Genomic DNA, 21,624 nt, shown 5'->3' with positions numbered 1-21,624 from the left:
TCTTGCACTGCTGAACATAAGTATTTGAACACCTGAGAAAATCAGTGTTAATATTTGGTACAGAAGCCTTTGTTTGCAATTACAGAGGTCAAACGTTTCCTGTAGTTCTTGACCAGGTTTGCACACACTGCAACAGGGATTTTGGCCCACTCCTCCACACAGATCTCCTCTAGATCTGTCAGGTTTGGGGGCTGTCGCTGAGCAACACGGAGTTTCAGCTCCCTCCAAAGATGTTCTATTGGATTTAGGTCTGGAGACTGGCTAGGCCACTCCAGAACCTTGATATGCATCTTACGGAGCCACTCCTTGGTTATCCTGGCTGTGTGCTTCGGGTCGTTGTCATGTTGTAAGACCCAGCCACGACCCATCTTCAATGCTCTGACTGAGGGAAGGAGGTTGTTGCTCAAAATCTTACAATAAATGGCCCCATTCATCCTCTCCTTAATACAGTGCAGTCGTCCTGTCCCCTTCGCAGGAAAGCACCCCCAAAGCATGATGTTACCAACCTCATGCTTCACAGTAGGGATGGTGTTCTTGGGATGCAACTCATCCTTTTTCCTCCAAACACGACGAGTGAAGTTTAGACCAAAAAGTTCTACTTTGGTCTCATCTGACTTTCTCCCATATAAATATTGTGAACACTCCCAAAGTATAAATGGCTACAACTGAAGAAAGAAAAGATAAAATACTTTCACCTTTAAAAGTGTTATAACAAACAAATTATTCTTTTCATTTATCCCTATAATACCCTTTCTCAAATAAATATATGTAAATAAAATCAAATATACAAACACAGACGTGTAATAACACTCAAATTGGATGAAAAAATAAAAATAAAATAAATAAAACTATAGTGTCCAAAAAAATTGTCTTTCAACCAAATCAGATCACTTTTTCTCCTCTTTCATAACTTCTTCTTGTGATATTATATATGGAATTTCAAATACAATGATCCAATGCAGAAAACCTCAAAAAAATATAAACCGCAAATAGTGTATTACCTTATTTACATATAATTGTGCGCTATGTGTCATGCACACTCCATAAAAGGTGTTCAAAAACGTGAGAAAAAAAAAATTGTTTTATCTATATATAAACTCTAGATGTGCACCAACAAAATAACCCAAAATGCATGTAAAGTATATCTCATTAATTGTGACAGTGAACTCAACACACTGCAACCACTACTACTTATACCATAAATCAAATGGTGTGGTTTTGGTCCTCTGGATCATCCAGATGGTCACTGGCAAACTCCAGACGGGCTTGGACATGTGATGAGCAGGGGAACCTTCCGTGCAATGCATGGTTTGAAACCATGACGCCGTAGTGTTCTACCGACAGTGACCTTTGAAACTGGTCCCAGCTCTCTTCATGTCATTGACCAGCTCCTCCCTTGTAGTTCTGGGCTGATTCCTCACCTTTCTTACCAGTAATACCCCACGAGGTGAGATCTTGCATGGAGCCCCAGTCCGAGGGAGACTGACAGTCGTCTTTAGCCTCTTCCATTTTCTAACACTTGTTCCATCAGTTAATCTATTTTCACCAAGCTGCTTGGCAATTGCCCCGTAGCCCTTTTCAGCCTTGTGGAGGTCCACAATTTTGTCTCTGGAATCTTTTGACAGCTCTTTGGTAGTAGTTGGCGTCTGACTGTGGGGTGGACAGGTGTCTTTAAAGAGCTCAGACAGTTGCTACTAAGTTAGATTAACTTCTTGCCGACCAGCCACTGTAGAAATACGGTGGCAGGTCGGCACGGCTGGGCAAAACCACGTTTTAAAACCTGTGTTTGCAAAACAGGTAGGGGGTGCGCGCCCACCCTGCCCATCCTGCCGATCGTGGCCGCGGGTGTCAGTCTCCAGGTCACGGCCAGTCATTACCTACCGTGTCCCAGCGATAAGCGGCAATCACTGACAGAGGACGGCTGCAGTCTTTACACTGCAGCTGTGCTTTCTGTCAGTCCCGTCAGCTCCTGACATGCTGATCCGGAGAAAAGAGTTTATCTCTCCGGATCAGCATGTTCCCATGCAGTACACACCCCCGCCCCCTAGTAAAACACTCCCCTCACACAGTTAACCCTTTCAGTAAATAAGTTAACCTCCTCCTCCCTAGTGCCATTAGTACAGTGGTACAGTGTCAGTGTGGTTTTTTTTTTTTTTGCACTGATCACTGTATTGGTGTCAGTGACCCCAAGTCAGTTCCCCCCAGTGTCAGAATGTCCACCGCAGTCCTGCCATAAGTCGCTGAATGCCGCTATATGTCACTGATCAAAGCCAAAAGTCGATGATCGCCGCCATTATTAGTATAAAAAAAATGTTAAAACCCAGTATCTTTCCCGCCATTTGTAAACGCTATAACTTTCACGTAAACCAATTAATTTACACGTATTGGGTTTTTTTGTTAGCAAAGACATGTCGTAGAATACATTTCGGCAGAAATTTATGACTAAATTTTATTTTTACATTTTTTTTTTTACTGGACGTGTTTTATAGCAAAGCCCAAAATATTGGGGGTTTTTTTCCTCAAAATTGTCAGCCTTTTTTTTTTTTATAGCGCAAAAAATAAAAAATGCACAGGCGATCAAATACCGCATGACCACGCAATTGTCCGTTAAACTAGCGCAGTGCTGTAAAGGCAAAAAATGGCATAAATTGCAGTATCTATACCATAGTTTGTAGATGCAAAGCAATAAATATACACTTATTGGGATTTTTTTGCCAAAAACATGTAGCAGAATATATTTTGGCCTAAATTTATAACCAACTTTGAGTTTACTATATATTTTTTATAGCTGAAAGTAAAAAAATATCTTTTCTTCAAAATTTGTGGTCTTTTTTTGTTTATAGCGTGAAAAATAAAAGGCACACAGGTAATCAAATACCCCCAAAGATCAGCAATATTTGAGTGAAAAAAAGGACGTAAATTTCATTTGGGTGCAGCATTGCATGCCCGCGCATATATCAGTTGAATTAGTGCAGCGCCAAGTAGCAAAAAGAGGCCTGGTCATTAAGGGGGGTAAATCCTCAGGAGGGCAAGTGGTTGAATGGAGTAGAGGTCGACTTTTTAAAGGCACAGTAACAGGTCTTTGAGAGCTAGAATTCTTGCTGTTTCTCAGGTGTTCAAATACTTATGTTTAGCAGTGCAAGACAAATAAATTCTTTAAAAATCATACAATGTGATTTCCTGAATTTTTCTTTAAATTCTGTCTCTGAGTGGGAATGCACCTACAATGTGAATTTCAGACCCCTCCATGATTTCTATGTGGGAGAACTTGCAAAATCGCAGGGTGTTCAAATACTTCTGTTCCTCACTGTATAATAAAAGTAGATTTACAACGTATAATAATGATAGATATACCAGCCCAAAAAGGGGCAATTAAGATATGTTCATTGTTGGAGTTTACATGAACAATTTATTAGGTTTTTTTTTGGTTTTTAAACCTCTAATTTGCAAAATACATTATATTTCCAAAAGTATTGGGACACCCCTCCAAATAATTGGATTCAAGTGTTCCAGTCACCTCCATGGCCACAGGTGTATAAAATCAAGCCCCAACGCATGCAGACTGCTTCTACAAACATTTGTGAAGGAATGGGTCGTTCTCAGGAGCTCAGTGAATTCAAGCGTGGTCCCGTGATAGGTTGCCACCGTGACATTTACTGGCTACTGGCTATGGTCAACTGTTAGTGGGATTATAACAAAGTGGAAGCAACTGGGAACAGCAACTCATCCACCAAGTGGTAGGCCACGGAAAATGACAGAGCGGGGTCAGCGCATGCTGAAGCGCACAGTGCGCAGAAGTCACTAACTGTCTGCAGACTCAATAGCTAAAGGCCTCCAAACTTCATGTTGCCTTCAGATTATCACAACAGTGCGCAGAGACCTTCATGGAATGGGTTTCCATGGCCGAGCAGCTGCATCCAAGCCTTACATCACCAAGTGCAATGCAAAGCGTCGTATGTAGTGATGTAAAGCACACCACCACTGAACTCTAGAGCAGTGGAGATGTTTTCTCTGGAGTGACCAGTCACGCTTCTCTGTCTGGAAATCCAAGGAACGTGTCTGGGTTTGGCAGTTGCCAGGAAAACAGTACTTGCCTTACTGCATTGTGCTAAGTGTAACATTTGGTGGAGGGGGGATTAGGGTGCTGGGTTGTTTTTCAGGGGCTGGGCTTGGCCCCTTTGTTCCAGTGAAGGAAACTCTTAAGGCATCAGCATACCAAGACATTTTGGACAATTTCATGCTCCCAACTTTGTGGGAAGAGTTTGGGGATTGCCCCTTCCTGTTCCAACATGACTGCGCACCAGTGCACAAAGCAAGGCCCATAAAGACATGGATGAGCGAGTTTGGGGTGGAGGAACCTGACTGGTCTGCACCAGAGTCCTGACTTCAACACCTTTAAAAGTTCTATACTCCTCTCACTAATTAATGCAGCACATAGCTGTATTTTGGCCTGTTGGAAACACTGACAAGCCCCATCCATCTTACAATGGTTGACAAAAATAAACAGGATATACCGGATAGAGGACTTGATAGCTACTAAGAAAGGCATCCGTGATAAGTTCAGTCTGTAGTGGCCTCACTGGTGTAAGTTTTTACATACTCCTGAGTATAAAACACGTTTGGACACCCAACAAGGAGGGTTAAATTGTGGTGGAGAGGTTACTTTATTTCTTCTTTATTCATTTGTTGCTTAGTGCAAAATGTCATGCCAACAAGGGGCGGTTATGCCCCCTCAGATTTTTGTTTAGTTTGTCTGATATCTTGAATCCATACAAATTTAAATTAAGAAAGTATTCAATTGGGGGGGGGGGGGGTTAGATGTTCTTTTTTTTGTTTTGTTAAAATATGAACATTTTCTCAAATATAAAAAATATGTAATTTGTAATAATGAAGATTATAAAATATTTGTAATTTTTATAGGATTGAAGTCATTCATGTTCTCCACAACTTTTTTGTTAACAATGATCTGGAAATGTACTGTGAGGAAACAGATACACCAGCTGAAGCCAGAGGTAACAGCTTCTGCGATATGCTGGGGCAGATTGAGTACGTATTTACAGACAAGACTGGTACCCTTACTCAAAATATCATGAAGTTTAAGAAATGCTGCATTGGGCGAAAGATTTTTGGTAAGTTTTTATAAAATTCAAAAATGATCATGTTTCCTGCTGATGGCTTCCAATAACAGTTTGAACTTTATGGCTAAAATTAGGGTTGCACCAACACCGATATCAGTATTGGTGCTGATACTATTTGCACAAGTATCGATACTTGTGCAAATGCTCCAATACCTGAAACTGATACCTTCAGGCTCAGTTCTTTGTAAATGTAAATTTAAAAAAAGCTTTCAAAAACAAAAAAAAGCCAGCAATTACTGTTAAGAGTGTGGCTTAACAACTCATGACTCATACAGCTGTCAGCAGGGTTCCCAGCTGAAGTATAAACAATTCAGCAACTGGAGCTGTCAAAAAAAGCAGCCTGGCAATGTTTATCAACAATATTGCTCAGCTACTAAAACAGAAAGCTAAAAAGAAACATTGTTTAATTTTGTATCTTTCTGTTCATCTACAGATCAAAGGGATGAACTTCCTTCTGTAGATGAGGTCAGTTAAAAGCAACTGGCCCAGTAGAAGAGAGGGTTTTTTTTAATTAAACATATTTCTCTAATCAGCCCTAATTGACCCCTTATTCTTTCATTTAATTATTATTTTCCTGCTGATTGTTTTTGTTTATTTTTCTTTCTTAAATTAATAATAATTACAACTTTTGTTTGTTTTCTTTGTTCATTAATCATTTTACACCTTTAACATATATTTACATGTTTCACATTGAAAAAAGTGCAAAATTGAAAAATATGAATGATTTCATTTGTAAATAACTTTTCAATGCGTTGTACTAAAATAATTTTAGTGTCATTTTAAACAGGACAAATTACAGAATAAAATGTGAAGTAACACAATTTTTTTTTTTTAAACGAACACTGCTCAAAAAGTGTTTTTAGTTTTTGGTTTTTTTTTTTTGTTGTTTTTTTTTAGTTTTGTTACGTTTAATTGTCTAAGGCTTGTGGAAAAAAAAATATCATTGTTGCAAGCCTTATTTGTCCTTGAAAAAACAATATATGGATTGTTGTCTTATAGTGTTACTAAACCTACAACAGTAAAATCAGCCTGTATATGCAGCAAAGCATGCTTGTTATACCCACCTAAGGGTTTAATCTTCTGCATTGTGTAAAAACACTGAGCCTGTCTTCTCTGATCCTCCCCTTCTTCCAGTGTCCCTCTCTTTTCTCTCCTGATAATCCATAATGTGGAGACACTCTGCACTTGCTCAGTTTGGTGTGTATTGCTAGAGAGGTTTTCTTTTTTCTTGGGAGAGTGCATGTGATCAGCACAGGGCAAATCAGCACTGTCCAGACATAGGTCAGGGGTTCTGCATCTTCCCACAGCAGAATGAAAACTCCTTCTACAAGATTAACCCCTTCACGCCTAAGAGTAAAACAAATCTTAACGCCTAAACACAATTTTGCCACTTCGACATGTGGTAGTAAAACCGTACATATCATCACAACTACTTTGTACATCCAGGTGAATTATACCTTGTTTTTTCAGGACAAATTGGGCTTTCATTTAGTGATAAATGGGAATGGATATCTCCTGATATTTTATTTTATTATCAAAGGAAAACTGGCCCAAAATAGTAAAAAAAAAAATGTTTAGCTGTTTTTCTTGTTACTACCATAACCTACCACCAGAGAACAATCCAAAATAAATTTGCAGCGATACCAAATATGTGTAAGTTATTTGTTGTTTGTACCCACAGTACAGTCCAGAAACAATAGTGAGCATTTTGTTTTATTTTCCTAAAACACACTGACACCAATTTAAATAAATAAATAATCCTGATCTTTGACCCTGACCTTGACCCAAGCACTAACCCTGGCACTGAACTAGAGCAAACTTTGATCTAGGTATTTTTTTCTTTATTTTTGTGTTTATTTTTTAATATTGATTTATTTTAACAAACTGTTTTTTTTTCCCTGTGCAAGGAAGGCAAGAGATACAATGTATCTCTCTCCTCCATTCAGAGAGTGGGAAAAAAAAAGGGAAAGTGTACAGTGACTGATCACTGTGATAACCAATCAAAGGCTATTGCAGTGATCATATGACCTGGAATCTGGAGTCCCAGGTCCCGATTATTAGAACGGGACCCAGGGCTCTCAGTGACACCCCAGTCTTTGTGCTGGGAGCATGCTGTGCAGCAGAAAGAAAGGTATGCAAATATGCGGCCCCACGGAAAAAGTCCAGTTCTGTGAGGCCACATATTTGTGTGATGTTGGTGGGAAGGGGTTAACCAGTGCTCTGCTGGACACTGATAGAAGTCACAAGACTGCTCTAACTGCTGACAAGAAAAGATATTTAGCAGTTTATATTGACTAAAATAATTGCACTTCCAAGTTCTGTGTACTTGGGAGACCAGATATAGTGAATGCAGAGTCCAGGGTTTAGGAAAACTAAGTAATGACAAAGTTATCGTTGAATAAACAGGTCAGTAGCAGAAATGTAGTAATTGCTCTGGTCCAAAAGTGGTAAACTAGTGTGAGAGCCAAAGTGGTTAACCACTTCAAGTCCAGACACTTTCACCCCTTTCCAGTCCAGGCCAATTTTTAGCTTTCAGCTCTATCACACTTTGACAATTGTGTAGTCATGCAACATTGTACCCATATGAATTTGCATCTTTTTGAGACAGATAAAACTTTATTTTGGTGGTATTTATTCACCACTGGGATTTAAATTTTTTTGCTATATAAATAAAAAAGTCCAAAAAAGTGTTTTTCTTATAAAATTTTGCAAGTAAATCTTTCTTCATAAATATTGACCAACATGTATTCATCTATCTTTTTAGTAAAAATAAAAGTCAAATTTATAGCCAAAAATTATAATTTTTCAAAATTTTTGTTTACATTTTGATTTTACTTTATTTGCTTTTTTGTGGGGGGTTTTTACATACTGTCACCCTAGCAATGCAGTGTCACCATACTGACATTGTACTACTTGTGGGGGGTGATGATTTGTTTTTCTTTTTTTCCACTGATTGCTTTTACACCCATAAAGGCTGTAAAAGCAATAATTGCTCTTTCTCTCTGGCTGCAGGAATGCAGCCTGAGAAATACTGTGCAAACTGTGATTGGTTCACAGCTTGTCACATGGTACAACGCTGTTGTGAAATCTGTGAATGATCAGAGGTCACATGGTACAAGGCTATTCACAAGTCGTAAGAAATTATGTCAGGAAGTGACATCTTGTTTACTACTATTCATGTGATCACTGATTGGCCAATCAGTGATCACATGAATCGGGACCTCACACAGAGGTCCCATACAGAGATCTGGAGGACACAGCGGGCACCAATTGCGGTGACGTGCGCTCCCAGGGAGCGCGCAAAGGCAATGGATGTGGGGGGGCGTTTACAAACATCCACCCGCATTGGCAGCGCTCACGTCCGGCTGTTTATCTACATGGGCTGGACAGGAAATGGTTAAGGAGCAGGGCCGCTGGGTCCTTAACAACCGATCACTCATTCAGCTATCAGCAGGGTTCCCCTGCTGACAGCTGAAGTGTGAACAAAACAGTTGCTGGCAGGTATTGGTAAAAAGTATACTTATTCGCTGTAAAAGAATTGGTATCAGTGCATCCCTATCTACAATCCAGGTATTTATGGGAACGCTGTCATAACCTCAGATAAACGAATATCAGTTTAAGGAATTTACATTCAAGTCGTCGTGTAGAAATAATTGTCAGTCCCTTTACTAATAAAAAGAAGGGTGTCAGACCCTTACTAATAAAAAGATGGAAGTCAATATGTCAACACCTTCAGGTAATTGTTTAAAAATGTTCCTTTTAGCAATTATGTGTATTTTGTTGCACTACCCCATATGGAGATTGGCCAGGGAGATACATCATTTGGATGTGTTTTTACCTCTGTTCTGGGACTCAAGTGATTAAGCTGGCTATACACTGATCAAAATGTGGCCGGATCAGCAGGCACTAATTGAATTCTGATCAGTGTATGGCCATCTCTGCTCAACAGAAATCAACTATTTGCCACTGATCAGTGGGCAGTCTTGCTTCCCATCAATATGTGGCCATCGCCACTCAACAGAAGTCGGTCGTTTGTCACTGATCAGTGTATTTTGATAGCGGTCGGTCCAGCTTCCCATCCATAGTTGGTCGTTTGTAAATGATCAGTGTATTCTGATGTCGGTCCAGCTTCCCATTAATATGTGGCCATCTCCACTCAACAGAAGTTGATTTTTTGCCACTGATCAGTGTATTTTTTCACAGTGGTTGATTCTGCTTTCTCAGCTGGGATATTCCTTCACCCACCTTGTTTCTGTGGCGGGAGGAATCTGTAAGAGGACTAGTCCTGAATCAATAAGGGGGACATCACTGACTGAAGTAGTAAGTATTTCAGGGAGCTGCCAGTGGTGAATAAATACCACCAAAAAAGTTTTATCGGTCTCAAAAATATGCTAAAAATTCATATGGGTACAGTGTTGCATGAGCGTGCAATTGCCATTCAAAGTGTGATAGTTCTGAAAACTGAAAATTGGCCTGGACAGGAAGGGAGTAAAAGTTTCCGGACTTGAAGTGGTTAAACATAATCCAGCTTTCTGTTGTTGGCTGACAGAAGTGGACCCTGACATGGTCAGGGAGTATATATGTAGTTTTACTTGAGTTCCTGCTAATCTACTTCTGCTAGTGAGGGCTAGTTAACTAGAAAAAGATGGCCTTTCAAAATGTATGAGCAAAAATGGCATATTCCTGTGGGAAAATGTCCAGCAGTCTCAATAACAATTCTTTGTATTTTAGGCATCTCATCAAGTGAAGAACAGCAACATCAGGTAATAATATAGAATCAACTAACTGTAGGATAACTCATTCACATTACACACTAGTGAGCCATTGATGTGATGCTGGCAAAGAAGTCAGAATGGTACACAAAACATGTTTTTTTCTTTGAACCTCTATTAACTTTGCATAGTTGTCCCATTAGGGAGGTATCTTCTTACATTCTATTTGACAATTGTCATGCAGAATAGGAAGTGAGTAGACATCTCCCCTGCTGGACTGCAAAACACGGCTCTCCCCCCCATGTTATAGAAATTCGGAGAAGGAGAGGTGTACTGTAGTTCAGCAGGGGGGAGAATTCAGGCAGTGCTGAACACTTGACGCTGCTTGCAATTTTAGTTCAAGAAGATTAGGAGCTCAATGGATTCTGGCAGGATCAACAAGGTTTTCTCTGCACTTGCAACATTCTTGAAGAGGACAAAACATGGGGAAATGCGCAGGTATGACAGAGGGTGGGAGAGGGATTGCTGTTTAGGGGCATGGGTGTACTTAAGCACCCCAAAAAATGCTTCAAAGCACCCACATTAACAGCCACCACCATCCATTGAAGCACCTCTCCAGTACACCTCTCCTGCCATATTACTGCAGGCAGACCTGTCTTCCTGGCAGTAGTAGTCCCTCTGTGTAATCACTACATTACCATTGGTCTCCTTGCTCACATGCCTGCCTGCTGGTAGGTACACTGCTAATTGTTGGGGAAGGTGGGGCAGCCACAGGGATCAACATTATAAAGGGAGCATAGTGACCACTATTGTAAGGGAAAAACACTGACCACCAATATAAGAGGACCACACTGACCACCAATGTAAGGGGAACACAGTGATCACCAATGTAAGAAGAGCACATTGACTACCAATGTAAGAGGACCACACTCACCACCAATGTAAGGGGAACATGGCAATCACCAATGTAAGAGGAGCTCCTTGACCACCAATGTAAGAGGAGCTCCTTGACCACCAATGTAAGAGGAGCTCCTTGACCACCAATGTAAGAGGAGCGCCTTGACCACCAATGTAAGAGGAGCGCCTTGACCACCAATGTAAGAGGAGCGCCTTGACCACCAATGTAAGAGGAGAGATTTAGGGGGAGCGCATTGACCACCAATGTAGGGGGAGCGCATTGACCACCAATGTAGGGGGAGCGCATTGACCACCAATGTAGGGGGAGCGCATTGACCACCAATGTAAAGGGAGTGCACTGAGCACCATTTACAGGGGCACACTAAATATTGACCACCTTTGTGAAGAGGCACACAACACTGACTGCCAGTGTAAGGGGGTACACTCAAGAGGCTTGAGAAAAGGGGGGCCCCGCTCTGAAATGTGTCCTAGGTAACCACCGTCCCCTGACAGAGGAAGCAGTGTTGGACACTGTGAGCTCTGGCATGGAGCATAGCTCTGAGTGCAGGACTGAGTCTCCTCTACCCCCCAGCTTGTCAGTGCTGATAGTGAGGATTCCAGCTGAAGCTGCCATTCTTCCTGCACCACTGACTGGTGTCAGCTGTCATCCTCCCTGAATATTTTAAATGAATGGGTTGTCGTGTCCCGCCCTGCAAATTGACACTAGTGTGACCCAAGGGTTAAACAATATTTTAAAATCCTTAAAATGATCTCTATAGCACTAAGCCAGAAGGTAAAGAATTCCTGTCTCAGTCAGGGGTCAAGCTCAGAGACCAGTAGCTATAGTCATAGAGAAGCTCCCACCGACTAGTAGGATACAAGCAGGTCACCCTGAAGGATGACAGAGGCTAACCCAAAATTCACTAAATACTAACTGGTGTTCACCGGAGCTTCTGATGCTGGAGATGGGTTTTGCTGCGTGTTAGTACCAGGTCCTAATCTTTAGGATTGCCCCACCAGGAGATGAGCAAGCCGGGTTCCAGTAGCAGATATGGCAGGTAGGGATCAAACAGAAGTGTAGTCCGTAAACAAGCCAAAGGCTGCTAACAAGTGGTTAAAGGTTGGGATTAAGTGGAAGATTAATGGAGGAAAAAGCCAAAGGTCGGTAACGAGTGGTACAATAAGAACAGCAACAGAAGTGACAAGAGTGACATAGTCTTGAGAGAGCACACTAGTCTGGCAAGCAGGATTTGTAGAGACATGGCTAAAATCAGGAAGTTCATGGTAGGAGCAAAGAGTTCAGGGTTTAAAATAAACCAGGATCAAGGCAAGATTATTCAAGGAATTGTCCAGGGAGCTGTCCAGCATCCCAGGTGGCTCATTAAGAAGAGAATGTCGGACATAGCAGAGGTTGCATGTTCAGACCCGGGTCCTGAAACCCTGACTCTTGGAATATCGCTGCCATATTGCAAATCTCTGTAATGTTCTTGTCTGACGTGACAGTGTTTATTACAAACATTTCTTAATAGTCTAAATTGTCATCGCAGATATTGTGAATGGTTTGTGTTTTTTATAAAACACATGGTGGCAGTTGTTTGATGTGTAAGGGTTAACTATGTAGTTAACCAAACCCAGAGGCTGAAACTGTGATTGTCGCATATTTGTGACAACTGGGTGTGAGTTTACCCCGCATGTGTCATGAATCAATGGCAGCGCAGTGAGATCTGTCTAGCCATTGGCCACATAATGGTGAAAGTGGTTGTGGTCTTACACTGCTGTTGTTACCCCCTCCCGTTTTGTCTGTGTTCCTCATTGCTTACTATAAAACAGACTTAACTGAGCAGAAAAGGGTTAAGCCTTGGCAAGGATTCCTGGCTTTATTACAAAGTATCCATTCACCCGACTGTGGCACCATAACCCAAGTAGTCATGGATATGAACATAAAAATTTAGCCCAGAGTTGGACTTTAAATTCAGTACACAAGATTTTAAATAGAATACCACAGTGTGTTGTATAATTATTAAAGTGTTACTAAACCCACAACAGTAAAATCAGTCTGTATATGCAGTAAGGCATGCTTGTTATACTCAATGTGGAACTGAAGGGATTAATCATCCACATTGTGTAAAATGGATGTTTTATCCTGTTTTCTCTGATCCTCCCCTTCTTCCACAGTCCCCAATCCATCTGCTGATAGAACAGAGCCTTAGAGGCAAGCTGCACATGCTCAGTTTGGTGTGTATTGCTAGAGAGTTTTTTTTTTTTTTTTTTCGGAGGGTGCATGTGATCAGCACAGGGACAATCACTGTCCAGACAGAGGGTCAGGGATCCAGCAGCCTCATAGGACAGTCAGGGGAGAAAAAAACTCCTACAAGCTTTACCAGTGCTCGGCTGGACACTGGTAGAAGTCACAAGACTGCTATATACTGCTGATGAGAAAAGGTATTTAGCAGTTTATTTACTAAAATAATTGCATTTCCATGTTGTGTGTACTATGAGACCAGATATACTGAATGCAGGGTCCGGGGAGACCAGATATAATGAATGCAGGGTCCGGGGAGAACAGATAGTGAATGCAGGGTCCGGGGAGACCAGATATAGTGAATGCAGGGTCTGGGGAGACCAGATATAGTGAATGCAGGGTCTGGGGAGACCAGATATAGTGAATGCAGGGTCCGGGGAGACCAGATATAGTGCATGCAGTGTCCGGGGTGACCAGATATAGTGAATGCAGGGTCCGTGGAGACCAGATATAGTGAATGCAGGGTCTGGAGTTTGGTAACACTTCAACACTAAAAATCTAACCTGCACTTGTATTATGCGTATTGCAGGAAGTTAACTTTGACTGGAATCAGTATGCGGACACGTCATTCAGGTTCTTTGATCAAACTCTAATTGACGAATTACACATGGACCCACAAGACCCTCTGCTGCATGAGTTCTTCAGGGCAATTGCACTTTGTCATACTGTTATGGCAGACGTGGAGAAAGGTAGGACTACTTTACTATGTTATCAGCAAAAGTGTGCAGGCTTGTTGAACCCGGAGGTGGCATCAGTGTAGGTGGTAGGTGCAGAAGTGTGCATCAACCTCAAGCCCACTATTTGTGCCCCTTTCTCTAGATGCCACTAACCTGCATTCTCCCTGGTACCTCAATAAGCCTCACAGCCCATCTGATTGCCTGTGATCAGAGCACTGCAGGAATCCATGCCTACTGGGAATGTTTGATAGTAGGACCATGTTCCCAGAGACCATGCTAGAAACACATGCATCGTAGTGGCATTATTTTATGGGAGTCCAGCATATGTGCAATAGCAGCACCATTTTCCCATGTTAAAAGTAAAATGTTACTGTATCTAAACCCAAACTTTCATATATTGAAGCTTACCAGTCTTTAGATGTGTTGGCTGCATTCGTTTTTATTTTTTCAGGATGTGTTTCTTTTATTTTCTCCTGGTGATCATATAAGTAACTCACCTTCTGTCCTGGGGTGACAATGTATACCCTACTGTATTAGGACAATAACCACAGGACTACAGTCTTCTCCCCCCTCTCATCTTCACAAGTAGTGGTGTAACAATAACCATAGCAGCCTATACAGCTACTATGGGGTATGGGGGTGGGAGTAGGTATCATTTGGGAGTTTGTTGAGGCAAATAAAATGTAGAAAATCGATGTACTTGTGATAATGCAAATCCAGTACTGCATAGGGTTGTAGATCTTTGTATTTACACTGACACTGAGCCCCCTTTGAATCTTCATTCTAGAAATACCAACATGTTAGGATCAATGACAGCATTTTCACAGTTGATACTGCAAGGTGCCATTAATTGACGTGGCTGGGCCCGGTTCCATCAAACGTTTGCAAGGGCATCCTATGATCTGTAGTTACACCCCTGTTGAGAACATAGAGGAAAGGGGGGTTCTTTAGTTCCCAATGGCAGGCGGGAACAATGTAACCAAGAACAATCAGCACAAGAAGAGTGCAGAGACATTATGAGCTCACAAGGTTTCTGGCACGATCAACAGGTACTTATTGGCACATAGCACTTATCAAACAGATAAAACAAAATGCTGTCAATGGTATATTTAACAGGTTATGAGAAAGCAAATAAAAAAAAAACACGTTTGTTGGAATTTCCATACGATTTCAAATGCAATAGTCATTCTACATGTGGAATGCAATCTAAGGGAAACAAGTTTGCTTTGCTTGTCTTACAGAAAACATACTGTAAATTCTTTCATTTCCCTTTTGGATCTCACTTCCAAAATAGACTGAAAATTTGTGCTTTTCTTACAGGGGTCGTGAAGTACAAAGCTACCTCCCCAGATGAGGAAGCCTTGGTGACTGCTGCAAGAAACTTTGGTTATGCATTCCTTGCCCGCAATCAAGATTCCATTACAATCAGCGAGATGGGTGCAATAAAGACCTATAGTATTCTGGCATTGCTCGACTTCAGTAGCGTCCGAAAGAGGATGTCTATTCTAGGTAGATTGCTAAGGGCTGGCAACCCGAAAAAGGCACATGAGGTGTCCATTTTAGCATCTGTAGTGGTGGGGTGCAGCTGAGGCCAAGGCTCCACCATGCCTACTATTGAGTTGGGGGTGGCATGCAGTTCAGCATCATCACCTTTGCATGCTAGAGAACTGTGTCCCCACCCTGGCCCTCACTGAATAGTAAAATTCTGAGTTCCCATTGAAATTATTGAGAGAGCATGGGGGTGGTGCTGAGGCATCCATGTCCATCAAACTTCAGGCAAAGTGCTATAGCATTAGCTGTTTTACCTGTTAAAGGATTCCTAAATTTGTGCTTCTGGTACCCCTAGAAAACAGCATGCCCAAGTCGGTGACACCAATTTTTCCCTCTGTAGTAAAACACAGCTTGGTCATCATTCTGCTCGTTGCTCATTCTTTGCCCAATGATGTATGAGTGTATTTGTTTTCTTTGCAGTAAGGACTGAAGAAGGGAAGGTAAAGCTTTATAGTAAAGGTGCAGATGATGTCATTCTGGAACGTGTGTACACTGACTGCCAGACTGAGATCCTTAAGGAAGCCTTAAATGTAAGTTGCATGTCAGTTTTTGGCACATGCTTTAATATCCGTATGTTGATTTTGAGTGATGTTTTGGCACCAAAATATATCACAAGTGAGCAAGCTCCCTACATTTAACTGAACCCTATGGTGCACAAAAGAACTCCTCAACTTTGCATATTCCAGTAGCTCTAGAGCAGGGGTCTCCAAACTTTCTAAACAAAGATACAGTTTACTGTCCCTCAGATTTTAGGGGGGGCAGACTGTGACCAGTGGGAGTAAACAATGCCCCATCGTAGGTGTTAGTGGGAGGAATATTGCCCCATCATTGGTGTCAGAGAAAGGAAGAGTGCCCCACCCTGGTATCAGCGGGAGGAATAGTGCCCCATTGTTGGTTCAGCAGGAGGAATAGTGCTTCATCATTGGTGTCAGTGGGAGGAATAGTGCCCCTTTGTTGGTATGAATGGCAGGAATAATGCCTCAAGGGCCAGATAAAGGCAAGCAAAGGGCTGAAGTTTAGAGACCACTTCTCTGAAGCAACATATATTTTAATCTAGGTATGTAGAAGAGGAAAAAAAATGTTACGTTGTTACATTGGACCTTAGGGGGAAAACAATTTAGATTTAATGCTGGTGTGCACCAAAGCTTCTGATGGTGAAGATATATTTTCCTGTTACTACTAGGTCCTCATGATCGCTGCCCCCCAGGAGACCAGTAGCAGATATAGCAGGTAGGGATCAAGCAGAAGCATAGTCAGTAAACAAGCCAAAAGTCATTACAAGTGGTTGCAGGTTGGGATCAAACAAAAACGTAGTCAAGCAAGAAGCCAAAGGTCAGTAATGAGTGGTAACTAAGATATAGATGGTAGCAGACATCAAACACAGCAGAGGTTGCAGGTTCAGACCTGGGTCCTGACTCTGGGCTCAGTGAAAGTGGGTTCAATGATGCCTGTGCATGGAGATAGGTCTGCAGACAGGAGGCGCCTGTGCGTGGTATGCAAGCCCTTCCGGGATTTAGATATTTACTGGGTAGTCTGTTCAAGCCAAAGTCAGGTACCAGGTGGGAATCAGAGCAAACGTAGTCAGATGGGATAGACAAGGTCATACACAGAGGAGAGAGAGAGAGTATCTGTAAGCCAAGCTGAGGTCAGATCAGGGGTAAAACAGAGTAGACAGGTCCAGGAGCAAGCCGAGTCGGTATAAGGAAATCACAGGTCACAATCACAGGAAACAGAAACAAGGCACGGGGAGCTAGAGATCATCCAGCAACTTGAGGAAGTGATGAGCCTCCTTATAAAGGCCGTGTGGCACCAAACAGAAGCTGATGTGTGCTTCTGCGACCATGCAGGGTACTGACAGAAATCTTCCAGAACTTCTGCCATGGACAGGACCCTGACACTAAACTTTTCTGCATCACTTTTATGAGAGAATATTTCCTAACACATTCTAGATGGCACTGTTGTATCATCCATGCCATGGGTCAAATATGTCATACAGTCAAGCTATCGTTGACCCTTATTGACATAGCTTTGAAATCAAAGATTGACATGAACTTCCCTAAAACAATGGAAGCAATTAAAAATGTTTACATGGCCATTGACATGTTTACATTGACCCAATATAAAACAATATTTGTTTTCCAATTGTATTAGAGGACATCATGTGCAAACACTCCAATGACACTTGTTTGAGAGTTGTTCACTCAGAGACTTTGTTTACGTCTAAAACAAAAGATTTTATATGTAAGTCTGAGACAATAACAAAACTACTGTGTATGTGTGTATATGTACATATATATATTTACAGTGTCTATGTATGCTGTATACATCAAGTGCAACACTATACATAAGATACAATTTTGACAGGACAGCACATGTGACCAGTCACTGTTGTCCCTTCAGGCATGGTCCCTCTGAGCACTGGAGGGCAGCAAGGGCTGGAATTTATTTTCCCAGGATGTGTCCAGGGGATTGTGGGGGATGAAGTTAAAGGAACTGGACCAATGAAGAAAGCGAGTAAAGGGGTACTTAGCTACTATACTATTTTATAATGTGATGAAGCACAAACCCATCATGGATCTAGACAAGCTGGCCAATATATAGCCTTCCCTTCCTGCTTCCTATTGCAGCAATCTCAGTTCAACATTCACTCCTTGTTTATACAAGTGGTGGGATAGTTGGGCACTTCCTAGTATGTGAGGGTGTCTAGACACTCATTTGCCTACAGAATTTTCGCTCTATATCTGTAGTGTGCGATCATTTAAGGCTTTGCTGCCTCTGACTGTCTTGAGAGATCTGGAGTGAGATTTGATGTCAGTTTTGTTCTCTTTACTGGAGTCTCTGGCAGGAAGAAGCAAAGCCCTACCTCTACCAAAATGGCCAAATCTATACAGAAGAACACAGTGGCAATACTGGTGACTAGTGTTGCCCTAAGGTTTGTCTTTTTGGGGGCACAGATTGCACAGCTGGATTTTACATAACCTTTTAAATAACATTTTCTGCATTTTGTATGAAATTTTTTTTGTTTGGGTTTTATTCTGATCTATTTGTGCTTCTTTAGTATTTTGCTGAAGAGACTCTAAGAACACTGTGCTTGGCCTATAAAGAAGTAGAAGAACAGGACTATCTGACCTGGGAGCAAAATCATAGTGATGCCTCCGTAGCACTTGAGAATCGTCAATATCTTCTTGATAAAGTATATGAAGACATGGAGCAGAGTCTCCAGGTATAGTGTTTTCAAATCACTGCTCAATTATCCATAGAAACTTTTTGTAGTAAACTAGCAGGAAGCACTGGTGATTTTCAAAGTTTTATAGCCCATAGCAACACTATAAACCCTCAATATAATTTTCAATATGTTTGACATGCTTCAATGTATACAGTTTTAACCACTTCATTGCTGGGCACTTTCACTCTCTTCCTGCCCAGGCCAATTTTCAGCATTCAGTGCTGTCACACTTTAAATGAAACTTTTGTGGTCATGCAACCCTGTATCCATATGAAATTTGTATCATTTATTTCACACAAATAGAGCTTTCTCTTGGTAGTATTTAATCACCACTGGGTTTTTTTTTTGCTAAACAAATGAAAGAAAAAAAGTTAACACATGAGCAGCTAAGTAAATATAAAAATAGCTAAACCACCAAATCAATAAAAAAAAATAAAAAAAAAACAGAAAAAGGAAAAACAAAAAGCCACCTACACATACTGATATAAATGTGCTACATGACAAAAATACAATGGCAGTGCCGCGCTTTTCTCATAACATCATTAGAACCACTCAAACATGACATGAAATAATTTCCCAAATATAACTGAATTAATGACATGCCAAAATATATTGGAATAGTTCAGTCAATCACTGTTCATAACCCTTCCAAATAAGAGTCTTTCCATCAACATTCCATCTTTTTTTTTTTTTTGTATATAGTGCACCTCCACCATCAATAACACCAGCTGTGCCCTCGCCTTGATTTTTTGACCTCACAACTAAATTTGGTCAAAAATAGCTTGTGTCCTCTTGGTGGACATATAGTGATGGTATAACATCTATCGAGATCCTCCTTCATTGTTGGTTAAGCTCCTTCTTGTAACTCCTTCTCCTCCTCCTCTCAAGTGGGGCTCAGTCAGATTGTCCTCTCCAGGTTCCGGCTTGGCAGCTCTGGTTTCATCCTATAGTCTCTTCTCCAGTCTCAGTGGAGGTCCAACTCTTGACTCCTCTCCAGGCTCCCCCTCAGACTGTCTCCTGCTGTCCCATTCTATAGGCTGTAGGTTGTTCCCTGTATTCAGGCTGCCATGATTGGCTTTCTCCCCTGTTCTACAAGCAGTAGGTGACCAGCTTCTTGGCACTGTGAAGCCAGCCGATCCCAAGCCCAGGAAACGCACAGACAGGGAGAAGTGGGGTCTTTTAGCTACTGTTTCTCCTTCACTGATGTGCAATGATGAGGCTGCACTGATGGGCTGCACTGATAGGCGGCACTAGTGGGCACTGTAAGACAGCACTAATGGACACTGATAGGCAGCACAGATTGGGCACCGATTGGCACTGATAACTAGGGCACTGATGATCAGTACCCTGATTATTTGTATATAGTACATCTCCCCTGTTACACTTGCCGGTTATTGGCTTTCCTCATGCTGTGACAGCGCATGAGGAAAGTATGGCTGATAACCAGCAAGTGAATTTACATTGTGATCATCTGCGATTGGACACAGCTGATCACATGGAAAAGGGTCACTGTGATTGGCTCTTTACTGCAACCTGTGATCAACTGTGTCCACGAAGGGGACGTGGTTCCATGAACACCCTCCCGGAACAACAGAACTGCGCTGTAGCCGTCTTTCAGCTATTGCGCGGTAATGAAGAGGTTAAAGTGGAACTCTAGAAATTTTAAAATTGCGAACAAGCATGAATTTTAATGTAGAAAAAACATACTATGTCAATTTGACATTAAAGCTCCCTACTTGCCTAAATGCACTGTATACTGAGCTGCCCAAGTGTACAATTTTGGCAAAGCCAAGATAGCTAAACTCCCGTGCAGGGGCGGGCTGAACATTTGGAAACTCGGGCACTGCCCGAGAGCCCGGGGTCAGTAGGGGGCCCCATGAGATGCCCCTGGTACCTTTTTCATAGGCTTTTTTGAGTTTGGGCAAGGACACAGGGGCCTCATGATCCCCTATTGCACGCGGGCCTCATAAATTGTCAGTCCGCCCCTGCTCCCGTGCATGCACAGTAGTGATGTATCCTTGACTTGGCCAATGAAAATGTCTGCAGATCAGTACCTGGAAGCCACCAGGCTGAAAATGTCAGTGGCAGGCAGGGAGCCATGGCACATAGTTCCGCTTTTAGCTGGTGAGCATAGTTCTAGTTTAAGCAAATTATTTTTTGTGAATCTGTTGCAATATTTCTTACCTGGAGATCCTCCCAGTATCAGCACTTCCTGCTGCAGGCCAACAACCTTAAGACAGTGCCTCTCAATTAGCAGCAAAGTTGTCAGCCTGCCATGTGGATTCCTTCAGTTGGCCATTTAGCTGCTTGCCAGGTCTGCAGGTGACATACGTAGACTTAATAGGCAGCCCAAAGACCAACAAAGGTAACAAACCTGGCAAACTGACAACTTCTTTGCAAATTGCAAACTAGTAGCTTAGCATTGTCAGCCTGCAAAAGATTCACAAAAAATGATTTGCTTAAGAATATTGTGTACAGTAAGGCATGATGCCAAACATACTGAGATATAGATCTTGTATATCAGAGGTAGGCAACCTTACACAGGTGGAGATCTACCTGAACAAGGGAGAAGTTGAAGATCACCAGGCACAGCGTCACCTCCTCACACCTGATTTAAACCTCTAATCGCTGTATTACTGTGTCGCAAACACATACATTGCACAGCAACCATGGGTTTAAATCCTATGCAACATATCACTTCCTCACCATCTGTCAAACACACTCGAATTCCTTTTCAGAGCACCAGCAGTGCCTGCTGCACTTGTGAATGAGCCCTTATCTGCATTTGGCCGCAGCATCCTTAGGGCTCATTCACACAAAGTTGGGGGGGGGGGTTTACCACCCCCTCAAACCCTACCCTCTTTAGCTGCTGAAGCAGCAGCCAAAGGTGTACACATGCCACAACAGGAATAAACCCCCCTGTTGCTTTTGGTGGGTGCTACCGCCTGCCAATCGTGACCCATACTTCTAGGTCTAAAGGGTAAAAGCAGGTGGAAAAAAGCAACACAACACTGCCTACTTTAACCCCTTGTTTGCTGTACTGCACAAGGTTGCAAGGCACTTGCAATGTGCCCTCATTCACTTGAATGGATTATGCTTGGCAGGTGCTACACCCACCAAC

At 42.0% G+C, this 21,624-nt stretch overlaps 1 protein-coding gene across 2 annotated transcripts in view; it reads left to right on the top strand.

Moving 5' to 3' along the window:
* Positions 1-21,624, top strand: part of LOC149457488 (phospholipid-transporting ATPase IC-like) — a 115,573-nt gene that overhangs the window by 52,365 nt on the left and 41,584 nt on the right. For both annotated transcript variants that reach the window (XM_089683722.1, XM_089683721.1), the window contains 6 exons: positions 4,921-5,129; positions 9,870-9,901; positions 13,579-13,738; positions 15,047-15,235; positions 15,698-15,807; positions 18,336-18,500. In XM_089683722.1, coding sequence (XP_089539848.1) covers positions 4,921-5,129; positions 9,870-9,901; positions 13,579-13,738; positions 15,047-15,235; positions 15,698-15,807; positions 18,336-18,500 — 865 coding nt within the window. The remainder of the gene's footprint in view (positions 1-4,920; positions 5,130-9,869; positions 9,902-13,578; positions 13,739-15,046; positions 15,236-15,697; positions 15,808-18,335; positions 18,501-21,624) is intronic.

This window comes from Staurois parvus, unplaced genomic scaffold, assembly GCF_062004578.1.
Source record: "Staurois parvus isolate SC_StPar_1 unplaced genomic scaffold, SC_StPar_1.0 ptg000320l, whole genome shotgun sequence".
In the NCBI taxonomy this organism is placed as follows: Eukaryota; Metazoa; Chordata; class Amphibia; order Anura; family Ranidae; genus Staurois; species Staurois parvus.
Note: the sequence above shows the minus strand (reverse complement) of the source record. Positions and strands in the feature narration are given on the sequence as shown.